The sequence below is a fragment of the Cuculus canorus genome, chromosome 1 (assembly GCF_017976375.1).
Source record: "Cuculus canorus isolate bCucCan1 chromosome 1, bCucCan1.pri, whole genome shotgun sequence".
Lineage (NCBI taxonomy): Eukaryota > Metazoa > Chordata > Aves > Cuculiformes > Cuculidae > Cuculus > Cuculus canorus.
Genome location: NC_071401.1, coordinates 63,622,328 through 63,636,449, shown reverse-complemented (window position 1 = coordinate 63,636,449; position 14,122 = coordinate 63,622,328). Strand labels below are relative to the sequence as shown.

Below are 14,122 nucleotides of genomic sequence, written 5' to 3'. Positions count from 1 at the left end.
ATTTAGTCTCTGCTGACCTTGACAGCTACAGAAATTTGACAGAAGCACAAGCCAGCCGTACTCTGTAAAATAAAGGACTTGGTGGAAATACTTTCTCTTCAGCGGAGCGTTTTGAGCAGTCTTTGCTGCAGTAATGCGGGTGGTAACCAGCAGCCTGGCAGGGGTGGTCATTGAGCTTCATTGGCCTGGCAACCACTGAAGCGTAACTGCAAAGCTGGCTGGGAGATATTGGTGCTATGTGGAGGTCACAGCTGTGGTTCTAGCCATAGGCTTTCCGAAAGCATTGTGCATCTGCAAAAGGTGTTGGCAGTTAGCCTTTCCTCTTGAGGGGGCTGGCACAGATATGTGGACACTGTTGCTGTGACAAGACTAGGGAGCATGCGGAATGGAAGCACCAAGTCCATAGAAGCAGTCTCGGCAGATAGGGGTGAATTTAGCCATTTACAGGTTCGGAGGGGCAAGCACCATGGTGTCCCTTCTGCATGAGACCCTCCTGTCCAGTCTCCTTTCCCTAGCAAAGACTTCCACTGCTTCACCATCACCAGTGCAGAAGTAAGGAGCCAGGATGAGTCTGGACCCAAGTGTCTTCCTGAGCATTCACCCATGCCCATACCAGCAAGGTGGAAAAAGTTTATTGCACTGTTATGCTTCTGGAAAGGAAAATCTCTGTTGGTGCTGAAACTGCACACCCTGGAAAGCTGTCAAACGATCCTCCTAGTAATGCCAAAAGATGTTTTGGAAAGGGACATAATTTAAATCCTTTAATTTATATTGAATGTTTTCCTGCCTGCTGAGAAAGATTCCTACAGTAACCTTTTCTGGACAAAGGTTCTGGACAAAGAACACTGCATTCACAGCTGCACGCTGACACTTCCCGTGCTTTTGTTTATTTGTATCAAAATACTATAATATTTATGTAAGTAAAAGTAATGGCCCTCTGATAGTATTTACACAGTTGTAGATAAGATATGGAAATGAGACATGTTCAGTGAGATCAGGATGTGGCCTAATGAAGTGTAAACCACAAAATATATCTGGAAAATATTTAATTATGTAGCAGTGAGGAGGTTTGAGAGAGAGCTAAACTGTTAAGGGAGAAAGAGATGACACCAAGCTGAGTGGTGCAGTTGCCACACTGGAAGGACAGGATGTCATCCAGAGGGACCTGGAGAGGCTGGAGAAGTGGGCCTCTGAGAACCTCATGAGGTTCAACAAGTGCAGGGTCCTGCACCTGGGTCGGGGCAATCCCCAATTTCAGTACACAATGGGGGATGGCATGATTGAAAGCAGCCCTGCAGAGAAGGACTTGGGGGTGCTGGTTGATGAGAAGCTCAACATGAGCCAGCAATGTGCTCTCGCAGCCCAGAAGGCCAACTGTGTCCTGAGCTGCATCAAAAGAAGCGTGGTCAGCAGATCAAGGGAAGTGATTCTGCCCTTCTGCTTTGCTCTTGTGAGACCTCATCTGGAGTATTGTGTCCAGTTTTGGAATCCTCAACATAAGAAGGATATGGAGCTGTTGGAACGGGTCCAGAGGAGAGCTACAAGGATGATCAGAGGGCTGGAGCTCCTCCCATATGAGGACAGGCTGAGAGGGTTGGGGTTGTTCAGCCTGGAGAAGAAAGGGCTCCAAGAAGGTCTTATAGCGACCTTCCAACATCTGAAGAGGCTACAGGAAAGCTGGGGAGGGACTGTCACAAAGGCTTGTAATGATAGGACTGGGGGCAGTGGGTATAAACTGGGGAGGGACATATTAAGACTAGACATAAGGAAGAATTTCTTCACCATGAGAGTGGTGAGACACTGGCAAACATTGCCCAGGGAAGTTGTGGATGCCCCATCCCTGAAGGTGTTCAAGGCCAGGTTGGGGCCTTGGGCAGCCTGGTGTAGTGGGAGGTGTCCCTGCCCATGGAAGGTGATTGGAACTAGATGATCTTTAACGTCCCTTCTAACCCAAACTATTCTATGATTCTATGAAACCAGGTCTTGGTAAGAAGATGACATTTTCGGTATTCAAGAAGCAGACAAGCTTCAGCAAAAAGCTAAAGTGAATCCAGAAAAGACAGAGCACATCCTTTTAAGTCACTTGGAAATTATCAGATAAGGCTCCATAAGTTTCATATTTGTTTCACATATTTTTTGTTTGAAAGGAAACAGTCATAAATAAATAATAATCATTTGAGAGTTTTAAATTTCTCCTTTCATCATTTAAGACTCAAACAGCACCACCAACTTGTAAGTCACACTTCCTGCTCGTTTTTAACATTCTGTATTACATCAGGTTGGGGAGGGAATTACTAGATTAGTTAATAGTTCTTTCCTTTTTAAGTGTGTTTTATTTTGATGTTCAATATAACATTGTGCTTGGTCAGTGGATTTCGTCCTGTTAACATTTCACGCCTTTGTTTGGGCTGCTCAGGACTAATGCTGCAAATAGAGGCCAGTGGAGAATCTGCCTGCGGCACGAAGAGTGCTGTTGGCTAAGCACTGCTGGGAAGATGTGGGAGCCATCAGCCTCCGCGGACTCTCTGAAAACTGCTTATGGACGTTTGATTTGAAATTTAAAAAGCAGCAGAGCGTGTTTAAAAATTGAAGGCGAGGTTGTCAGTATGATGTTCTGGAGTGGATAAGCTTCTCTTTAAAACTGTGACAGACATAAGCAGAGATTTTTTACTGATTACATTCCACAGCAGTTTCCCATAGTGCAGTACTTCATGACAGAATTCCAGTTTGATGGACAGGGTGATTTCCATATTGCAAAAAGGCGATGGCCTCACGACTCAATAAGAAACAGGGCAACAGACATTCAGGGAAGGCATCAAGCTGGTGACTTTTTTTAATTAGATTTATTTTTATAGCAAGAAAGCAAATGGCACCAAAGTCAGCTGTGATGGATCCAGACACCATTCCCATTGCTTAGGGTTGCTGTATCTACTTTCAGCAAAACTGAATTTGCAAAACAAAGTTACTATTGTGGCAATAAGACTCTCACGCCACGCTGAGTTTGCACAAAGACATGCCGCAAGCCTGCATTCATTTGGAGTCATTTGGAGAAGGGTGGAAGAATGAGCAAGTGCGGAGCAGGTGGCAGCTTCTCCCGCCTGGCTGCCCCAGGGAGGGAGCAGCCTCGGGCCCTGCTGCATCCTTCTGCAGGAGAGAGTGGAGCACAGATTTGGAAATGAACCAGCGGGTCAAGGGAGGTGATTCTGCCTCTCTGCTTTGCTCTTGTGAGACCTCACTGGGAGCACTGTGCTCAGTTCTGGAGTCCTCAGCACGGGAAGGACAGGGATCTCTTAGAGCAAGTCCAGAGGAGGGCCTCGAAGTTGATCAGAGGGCTGGAGAACCTCCCATACAAGGACAGGCTGAGAGAGTTGGGCTTGTTCAGCATCGAGAAGAGAAGGCTCTGAGGAGACTTTATGGCAGCCTTCCAGTACTTGAAGTGGACTACAGGAAAGATGGGGAGGGAGTGTTGTGACAGGATCGAGGGGGAATGGTTTTAAGCTGGAAGAGATATTTAGATATATAGATATTTAGATATTTATCAGATTTTTTTTCCTGTGAGAGCTGTGAGGCACTGGCACAGGTTGCCCAGGGAAGCTGTGGCTGTCCCATCCCTGGAGGTGTTCAAGGCCAGGTTGGATGGGGCCTTGGGCAGCCTGGTCTAGTGGGAGGTGTCCCTGCCCATGGCAGGGGGGTTGGACCTAGATGATCTTTAAGGTCCCTTCCAACCCAAACCGTTCTATGATTCTATGATTTTTTGGCTATCGTTCTTTGCAATGTTACCATGAAGTACACACTTCCTTCCAGCATACAGTGCCCTGAGCTCCGGTCAGGAGTTGGGTGCAGTCCTCCCTACAGACACAGCTGCAGAAGCTCCCATTCCAAACCCAGTCCCTGCTCCCACAAGCACTGGCTGTCCTGCTGACACTGCCTGATATGGCCATCAGCACAGAGAGAGGAAGCTCAGCAGGGGTGTTTGCTCTGCTGGCAGGAGGCATTTCTCATCTCCTTGGGAGTCATGCTTTAGTGGAGAGCCTGTGGGCAGCTCTCCCACGCTTTCCAGGCTCCTGCTGCCCCCGTCTCCCCTGAGCTTGTCATGGCAGGTTTTGCACGGCTACAGAAATGCTAGAATCCTGCTGGTGGTGACCCCATCTGATGCTGGTACCTGCTGAATAACAGAGGTTGTTTGAAGAGTTCCTCAAGTGGTGCAGCCAAGCCAGAAAACAGTGGGGGCTGCTCAGGATGCAGCCATGGTGCAGACACTGTTGAGCACTCTCTCTTTGTCCAAATCTGTGTGTCCTGCATATTCCTTCCACGTGAACATGGAAGTCAAATGCCAGGCTCTCTGCCCTTCTGTGCAGGAGGCTGCATTCACAAGAAAGCAAAACTCAGTGGCTGCAGGCATTCCAGTCAGTGAGGGCATTGCAGGGTGACTTGATGGACACAGGTGTTTATACCCAGACAGCTTTTACTGTGTCAAGGTTTGATGTCCAGTCTCCAGTAAATAAAAGACATGGAAAATAAGAGATCTCTAAACAGAAAGTTACTGCAAACTAAACTATGTTTAATTCATTACCTGTAATGCTGTCAGGAACTATTCATAACCTAGGCACTCAGGGGAAGGTAGGGGAGTAACCGGAAAGCCACCATTGGCCAAAAGATATCAAGCTTCAGCTTGTGAACGTATGCTTTTCTGGGTCCTGCCTGTCTCTTCATAGAGGTGAGCCCAGGCATCCAAACAGGTGGGCAGCACTTGCTTTTGAGCAGACCCTCTTCTGGTGAAGATGTCAGCCCTGTCCAGCTTTACTGTAGGAGGACTTTGCTGGCAAGTATCCTCCTTGGACTGAGCCAAGCTCTTTCAGGGAGGGGAAAGCCTGCCCCATGCTAGTGCTACCTGACTTAGCCAGAACACCAAGACAAAATCCTTTCTCTGCAGCCAGGATAAACTTTGCAAACGAGATAAATTTAAGATGGAACTAAACCCAAATGATTTTCTAACAGCAGTTTCACTTAAGCTTTAAGTAATTTCAGCTGGCAGCTCACTTACGTAGCTTGATACTAAAATTCTTCTCAACTGTGTTTTTATCTGCTTCTGAAGAACACCAAGTAGCACAGCATCTTACTTGATTTTTGTAGAGTAATAGATGAAAAAACTGCAGAAGATCACATCTCACAATCATCGTCAAAATCTTTTTGCATTTATTCTGTTTAATGCTTAGTATCTGAGAAAATACAATAAATAACTTTTCAGTCTAGAACAATCAGATGTTATGCTTAATAACAAAAAAGAGGATGTAAAAATAAATTAATATTTTACTGTTCAATGACAAAGCAGATCTCAGGCTCAGATAACTTAAGAAATTTTCAACCATGAAAGATAAATGAAATGTTCTGCCCTTCTGTAAATGCGCAGCTATCACTGAAACCAATGGAAGCTATAAATATATACACACACACACATATATATGTGCCTGTAAGAGAAGGCAGAATTTGGCCTAGGTCATACAGAACGGTAGTTTGCAGCTTACATTCATGTGTGTGCATTGTTTTTAACAAACAGAACTGCAGAATATTCATGTATCATACACTTCCCCGATCCTGCAACAGCAACTTGTATGAAACATAGGTGTAGAAAAAGTCATCAGTGTACAACCACTTCTTAAAAGTCAGTGTCAAAAACATAATAAAACAGCTAATTTATTAAACCCAGATACATTGTTTTAAGTGCTGAGGTTTGCGTTAGCTTTTTTCTGTTTTAAGCACAAGAATCTTACAACAAAAAAGGCAAAAGTGGCTCAGAAAACGACAAACTCTCTAATAACATACTTGCAGCTTTACTAACACTTACCTGACACTAGAGTTAATTGAAAAACAATGTAAACACAATGAGTTACAGATACCAACAGACATTTCTTACAACTGTGGGCCTCCTCCTGCAAACACTACCAGCTTCTGAGCTGGGTTGATCCCACTGAGCCTGACTGCAACTCCCAGTGGCAGTCCCTGCTGTGGACCTGTAACCCTCATGTCATGCACCAAACACAGTTCAAGTGCCTCAGACTTCAAAATGATTCAAATCTATCTTTCATTTCTTTAGACTTGAAAAGATGAAAGAGCTTCTGAAAAGCCTTATATAAATGCTCCTTTGAAACTATTAAAGGTTTTCTGTTTCAAGGTAAATCTAATAAAATATCAAACTGCTTTTAAATTAGGCAAATAGTGTTTGCCCTGCTTTTTGTAGAAAAGCAACTCTATTCCTTTGCTGTAAGACACTTCATATGTCTCCATTCCCTCTTCCCTTTATTTTACAGAAAGTAAGAGGCAGAGCTGTTATCATTTTGTTGGTGCGACTGCCTGTGGAGTTCTGAACCAGTCCTATGGATTCTTCTTGTGATGACACCAAATCTTAAATTCATCGCTTTTCACAAGTCTTTCCTCCAGTTTGTTTTATTCCACTTCTTCGCTCTTCTCAGAACCGCCGCCAGCTGAGTTATCTGCCTCATACTTCTTATCAAGAGCATCTTCAAAGGATTTCCCACTGCAGTCATAGGTTTTACTCGTAGATCCCGTATGTGTCCGAATGCGAGCTCCTGGCTGGTACAACTGCATGGCTGGGCGATCCTAGGAGGAAGGAGATGTGTTTAAGGCTCTGAGAAACCCATGTGGGATACATGTATGGGATTTTAAAGTGATGAATATTTGTCCAGGAGGTAGATTTTGTGTTAGATCACTGATACATTTTGTAAGACCCAGGAAAAAAATAGAGAGTAATGAAAATTGACTGAGTATTCAACACATGTCTTGTTTATAACACTATTCTTGGGAGCCAAGCATTCTGAATAAATAAAGCAAGCTGTAAAAATTAAAGATCCTATGAGACATTTGATGTAAAACAATAGAAATACTGCAGACAATTATCCAACACAGTATTATGGGTAAAGCTCTGAAAAATGTTGCTAATGTTGCTGCTTTCACTAACATCAACTGGGAAGAACAACAGCCTGTGCATTTGCAACACTGCAGATGAATTACAAATATTAGATATAAGCATAAAAAAATAAGACGAACCAGAGAACAACTTAGCAGGTAATTGAGAAATTATCCTCAACTGAACTTTATGAACTGGTATGTGTGCTACTTCAAATCATCAATCACTGCCCACAATTTAAACATGGAATGTAAATTTTAATTACATATATCAAAATGAAATTGCAGTTATTGCTCCACTTCATCAGGCCTTCCATACTGAGCATGAGAGCAGACGAATTCACCCACAGATAACAAACAATCTGAACATGTGCAGGATTTGTGAGTGACCCAATCATGCATACGCTGATTTAATCACTGGAAAACGGAAAAAGGAGCCAGTTTATAAGGAAAAGACGCCTCAAATTTGCAAACGTTCATGTTCCATAGCTTTTGAGAGCAGTTTTTATTCTTGAAATTTCAATAATAAAACATACTGATTAGAAACTCTGATTAAGACGACCTTCCTTAAGAGTATTTCACTCTCACAAACATCAGTTTTTAATGTTATGAAGCAACACATTCATCAAAACCAGAGCTTTTTGATTGAAGTCTTGTGTTAAGTCTAGAAAAAAAAAAATAAATGGCCTATTTTAATACTGTGGCAGAACACTGAAATTGTCCTACATTAAACTACTCATTTCTACCTCTCTAGAATTTGAAGTCACTTTAGTCTTTTACACTCTATTTTTTCTTGTTCCCAACATCCAATTTCCCTTTTTCTTTTTTCTTGCTTCACTTTTGTTTGTCTTTTTTGCCTCACTTTAATCTCCATCTCCAAATCAGATATCAAGATTCACTACTAATTCACTAATTAGTGCTTTGCAGCGTGGCAGCAAATGCCTAACAGACATCTTTCTGCATCACAGCCAGCCACATAAACTCAGATCCTCTGACAAGCAATTGGAAAGTTTATGATAAAGGGTCCAAATGATTTTTTGTATCATAGGCTCTGTATCTCGTAGCTTAACAGCTAGTCGAAAGCATAAAAGCTAGTAAAACTGTTACTTACACTGGAAATGCCCCATTTTCTAATTAGTTCTTAAAAATTTCATAAAGAAGTTGAATCTCTGCCTAAAAACTTGTGCTGGCATTGTTAATTCTATGGGTAAAAAACTCATAAACTAAAAAACTCATCCCCTCTTACCTATGTGATAAATAATCTAAGAAAAAAGATGCCACACTGCAAAAAACTTTACTGATATTGCTTATTTTTTTAGGGAGCAAACCTAGAACTTGAACTGCAGCCTAATCCAGAGACTCAGTGAGCTACCAGAAGTGCAAGGGAAAGAAATAAAAATGAGGTGGCTTCCTAAGGCTTGACAAAAGGCCCACAAGACCCACCATCCAGTTCCAAGCTGGCAGATTATTTCGCCACATTTCAAGTGCAGCATGGCAAGCGTAAGGAAAATTACTTTTCCCATCTTCCTGTTTCTGAACTAGCCATTTTTCTGACTGGCCTACAGCTTGAGCCACTGGTGGATGTGAAAAGCGGCTAATGTGTATGTGCAGATAAATGTTACCCATACTGCCCAGGTGGCCTTGGCATAAACAAAAAGTAGGACACACCAGGCTTTTTGCATTTGCATAAGGTCACTTACATGACAGGCAGAGCGAGTCCACCTGGACTTGCTCTATGCACATTCCATACAGACTTGCTCTGCATGTGACCAGTTTACTCCTTGGCAGCCTTAGCCCATATGACAGAGCAGCTGCTTGGTTTGAAAGAAAAGTTACACTTTCGCAGAGTAAATTTCTGTAGAAAACAGCGTTTTGGTCATGTTTTGTGGAAAATCTATGATCAGAAGGGAGAGAGAATGAGGCTGACAAGGACAGCCACGTCCTGAAAAGACCCTGGCACATCCATGAAATCAGAGAGTGAGAAAAATGACATCCATGTCTCTGGGAGACAATACAGGACAGCTCTTCTACACACACTGCCACGGGCTCCACTTGCGCTGGTTTTGCACCTGCTCTTTCCTTGACAATGACCACGAGGATAATTTATCCTAAGGAAATGACAGCCTTTCTATACCAGCAGGTATACAATACTGGAGAATTTGCACACTCATACTCTCTAAATTCAGCATTTTCTTAATTAGCTATTTATTTCAGTTGTTCTAGTTCCCCATTGAGCAATGCTTGGCAAATCTATCATGTTTTATGTGCTAGGTAATGGAAGCACATTTTTGAAAGACTTACATGCCATAGTTTTTAAATTTCATTACAGAACACAAGTGTAACAACTTTTAACACACCCATAAAATACAAGGCTTCCAAGAATGGCGTTCTAAAAATGCTAGGGTTGAAAGGAAGACAGAAAGTCTTCTAGGTATTGTAAATACGAATGAGCAGAGACCTGTAACCTTAACTTATTTTAACCGCTTTTCTCCCCTCATAACAACAGAAAGAAGTCTGGGTTTTACTGAAAATGAAATAAAGAACCACTTTTTTTAAAAAGCATCTTTATGCTGAGTTTGCAAAAGTAAAACCTGTGATCTTGAAGCATATTAAAACTAATGAGAGATTATCCTAAATGAATAAAAGAACCTTATTTCTTATGCGCTCCTTTTTGGATGCCATGTCATCACACTTGTCCTCTTTACCCAGTTTGTCTACTGCCTCCACAGTGAAGCTGTAGTTGTAGTTCCCTTTCTTTCCTCTGTCTTGGTTGTATCCTTTCCCCCATTTCAGCTCTTCTTCATTCCTTCTCACAAACTTGTCAACCTCATAGTGAGCTCTATGCTTTCTGCCATCATCCAATCGATACCTTTGTCTTTCAGGTTCTTTTTCTCGAAATCTTCTCTCCAAATCTCTTTGCTCTTTGTCACTATCATTTTGTGACCTACAAATATGTATACAAAGAAAGAAAATCCAAGCAATTAACAGTAAAAACAGCTACAATACAAAGCCTTCCTTTGACTTCAACAGTATTTATACCAATTGTATGGCAAGGCTGTTTTTTTCTCATTAAAAAGGGGTTACATTCAATTTTGCTGAATGTCTCACCCATGTATGTGCCCTTGCTCATATGCATTCAGTTCAAAATAGCAGACAAAGCTTTGTAAGCAAAATCAGACTTTTATACAACTGTTGTGGAAGGACAATTCTTTCATTGTTATCCCTCTTTGCAATCTCATAAATAGTTCCCCAATACTCTTCACATAAACTCATAAATAGTTCCCCAATACTCCTCACACAAACACAAGCTGCACGATTAGCTCTTGTGGCCTGTTCTCAAGGTGACTCATGTATACCAACACTTTCTTGAACGGGAACATTCAGGGCCCATAGGAATTGTGCAAGTATCATGTATCAATTTGCAAAGCTTTATGACTCTATTTAACCAAAAATATTCACTGACATTGCAATTGCAGAAGGCATTTGTGAAAATGCATACCTATGTCCCAGGCTTTTGTTATGTCTCCAAGCAATTCAGCCTAGCTTTGCATATTTTATTTAGGCAAAAGACTATTACCTTATCACAACATAACACCTAATTTCTGCTATGCTGCAATGGGTTTATATTATAAAATATAAATATAATATAAACCCATATATAAAAAAGTATTAGCTGCAACATTTTGTTGCCTGTCTGATACAATTCTCAGCTCTCTTTTTCACTTCCTTCCTAGTTCCTGTTCAGCAAGTGGGTGCTTCTCTCATACAGCCAAACTCCAAATAGTGAAGAAAGGTTACAGAATAGATTGACATTTAAAGGAACAAATACAGGCAGTACCTTTTATTATATTCCATTTGTATAAATACTTAAATTTGAAACAAGGAAGCTGTTTTTCAAAGTCTGCTCATACCTTGGAAATCAGCCGACAGAATCAGAGAGGATGGAGATTTTCTAATGCTGTAGTGATCAAATGCTTCTCATTTAGAATGGATTAATACCAATAAAAGCGTGTCTTTCTAGGACATTTCTATTTTTTAATTAACAGAATTGCAAAAATCGTCAGCCTCTGCCACAAACTTGGGCACTGGTGGGGCTGCCAAGACAGGGGCTCCATCTCAGGTAGAGCTGGAGGTCAGCAACAAAACCCAAATGACAGGTAAGTTATTCAGCATTTCACTAGACTATGTTTGTGTCAGCATAACGCATTCACCAGGTGGAAGCCATGTCCCAGCTGTCACAGGCACCTGAATCAATCACAGTTACAGAGATACTTTACCTGTAGCATAGATACGCATATCTAAAATACTACGTTAGCTCTCAAGATGTATGTGGCTGTAAGTTGCTTTGTTTCACATTTAACACGCAATTCCAGACACTAATTTCAAGTCCTACCATGGCTCAGAGCATGACCTTCCAAAAAGCAAGAAAGACATGGATCTTTTAAGAGTGAGACTGGAGGAAGGCCACAAAGATGATCAGAGGCCTGAAGCACCTCCCCCATGAGGACAGGCTAAGAGAGTTGGGCTTGTTCAGCTTAGAGAAGAAGCTCTGGGGAGACCTTATAGCAGACTTCCAGTACTAAAAGGGGACCCGCAGGAAAGCTGGGGAGGGGCTCTTTATCAGGGAGTGCAGGGATAGGACAAGGGGTTTTAAGCTGAAAGAGGGGATGTTTAGATTAGCTATCAGGAAGAAATTTTTTCACTGTGAGGGTAGTGAGGCACAGGAACAGGTTGCCCAGAGAAGTCATGGATGCCTCATTCCTGGAGGTGTTCAAGGCCAGGCCGGATGAGGCTTTGAGCAGCCTGGTCTCATGGAAGGTGTCCCTGCCCATGGCAGGGGGATTGGAATGGGATGATCTTTAAGGTCTCTTCCAACCCAAACCATTCTATGATTTGTTGCTATAGCACTGCCTGGTACCTGTCTCTTCCCTCGCCTGTTACTATGAGTGAAGAAGGAACACATGTGCCCGGAGGCAGGCAGGCAACAGGGACACAAACTCCAGTTCAAGAGTGGTTGAAGTATTTTTCTAAAATTCATCCACAGTTAACAGGAAGGCAAGAGTGGAAATAGCAGGATAAACGATTGCAGAGTATAGGTAGAAGAGAAAGTTACATGGCCAGAGAAGGACAAGGCAGAAATTAATGGGAATAGGGGAATGGAAGCATACTTCCGTATAGTTTCAAATCCCTATGTGACCATGGACACTCACGCACTTACTGGGTATTTAATTTGTGGTACAAAGCTATTACTTCTGAGCCATTAAATATGGTTTCAAACAGGCAATTCAGTCTACTGTGTGCAGGGCTGGAAGTTACAGTTTATTGCTGGTTTCTGAGTCAGCAACAAAGTAGTTGGAAGTTTTAATTCTCGATCCAACTAAAATAGCTTATAGCTTGCTATCTAATCACACCCACTAATAATCATGATGAGCACTTGGAAAGACAAAGTAACGCTTACTGTACTTGAGCAGCCAAAAGGATTCTGGTTTACACCTGGAAAATCTACATTAATGCCTTACTAAACTTACAGTATCAACAGTAAAAATGTTACAGGGAACTACCAAAAGCTTAATACGTAAAAGCCTTACTAGCAGACAACCGACTGACCCTGGGAAGTGTTTTTGCTGGCCCTGTTCTTTCCTTTGTTGAAGAACATCAATGAAAAGTGTTGATGAATATTTTCAATTTTCATTAGAGAATAGGAAATGGAAGCTGTCAGCATCTTTCAGGACACAACATACTGAAACATTGAGCCCGTGTCTCCTTAGTCAGAGACAAAAAAAGATGAATAACGCATGTAGTATATTATTGGCAAACCATTTCTTCAGCTAGCAAATTCAGTAGCTTTATTTTCCAGCATTGAAAGTTTCTTTATTTTCCTGTCTGCCATTAGGAGCACATTTGAAGCTCCTGCAGACTTTTCTTAAAAATCACAAACCTAAGTGGTTAAAGGTAAAATTTAAACTACTCAGAATAGACAGGTAGCCTGCAAGGCTCCTAGAGCACAATCCCAAGCTTTCTCTGATACTTTGAATGTAATACCTTACGTAAACTATTTAAATGCTCAAGTTTGTCCATGTGTACAAGTTGCACATCTACATGACATCGCAGATTCAGCTCTTTCACTTCGCGAAATACTTTTGAGAGCTTGGCTGAAAAATTCTACTGAAGAACAAAGTTTTATTTATCTCAGCAGCATATTATTCTCAGGTAAGTATCTTATACATCTTATGGGTGAATCCTCCTTGCAATGGGATATGGATGCCAAGGGAAGAGCAAGAGAACCAGCTGCTGAAACCATGTGTAAGACATTTCTACGCTACAGTAGTTACAGAACTGGGCTGTATCTCTTGTTCCTGCTATTACTTTGCAACACAAAAGGCAGCAGGAGACAGAGACAGCCTTCTGCACTTATCTATCATAAGGCTGTCATTCACAGTTTAACTATTCTGCCGTGGTCCCGTTTATCAAACATATTTATCTGTTAACGGCAGCAAAAATGAAGAAATTGTACTGGGAGAGCAAAGCACTTGAGGCAATTTAGTCTTCAACGTCAGTAATGGAAGGAGGGCCCTACCTGAGCTCTTTATGGGGAGCAGGTGAAATAATGAAACTCTGAATGACTTTTCATGCAGAAATGGCTTAAGCCTTCAAAAGAAAACATTTAGGACAGATCCTAGATTTGGAGCCTAAAAGATAAATATTACTTACTTTTCCTTAACTTCTTTTAGTGAACCCTCCAATGATTTGGATTTTAAACTCCCAGATCCAGGTGATTTATCCCACTTGTTTTCTTCAATGTCAGCTTCTTCACCTTTCTCTTTGTTCTTTTCACTGGTCAGCTCATCTCCTTTCTCAGGCTTCTTAAGAAGCTAAGAAATATTTGTTTATATTATGAGGTAAAATTATCCTCCTCTGTTGTAACAGACATTTTAAACAATGTATTAAATACATTAAAAACCTTTCATGATTGAAGATACTTAAATGCTAGGAATATATTTTATGAAGTATAAAATTTAAAAATTCATTTTAAAAGAGCAGTTTTCTTTTGCTAAGGAGTGACAGTCATTAGCAGGCATTCAAGTGTACACTGCTAAATATACTGAGAATACTGAAGAAAGCACTTACCTAACTCTTCTCTCCTAAGTTTTTTATATGAAGAATTGTTATGGTCTACGATTTCTTAGAAATCATATAG

At 41.5% G+C, this 14,122-nt stretch overlaps 1 protein-coding gene across 1 annotated transcript in view; it reads right to left on the bottom strand.

Annotated features, from left to right (window-relative positions):
* Window positions 1-5,519: 5,519 nt before the first annotated feature.
* UPF3A (UPF3A regulator of nonsense mediated mRNA decay) overlaps window positions 5,520-14,122 on the bottom strand; it is a 29,309-nt gene continuing 20,706 nt past the window's right edge. Inside the window, exons 9-11 of the mRNA XM_054059307.1 lie at window positions 13,636-13,796; window positions 9,574-9,868; window positions 5,520-6,618 (exon numbers count right to left, since the gene is read on the bottom strand). Of these exons, the coding sequence (XP_053915282.1) occupies window positions 6,445-6,618; window positions 9,574-9,868; window positions 13,636-13,796 (630 nt within the window). The 3' untranslated portion in view covers window positions 5,520-6,444. The remainder of the gene's footprint in view (window positions 6,619-9,573; window positions 9,869-13,635; window positions 13,797-14,122) is intronic.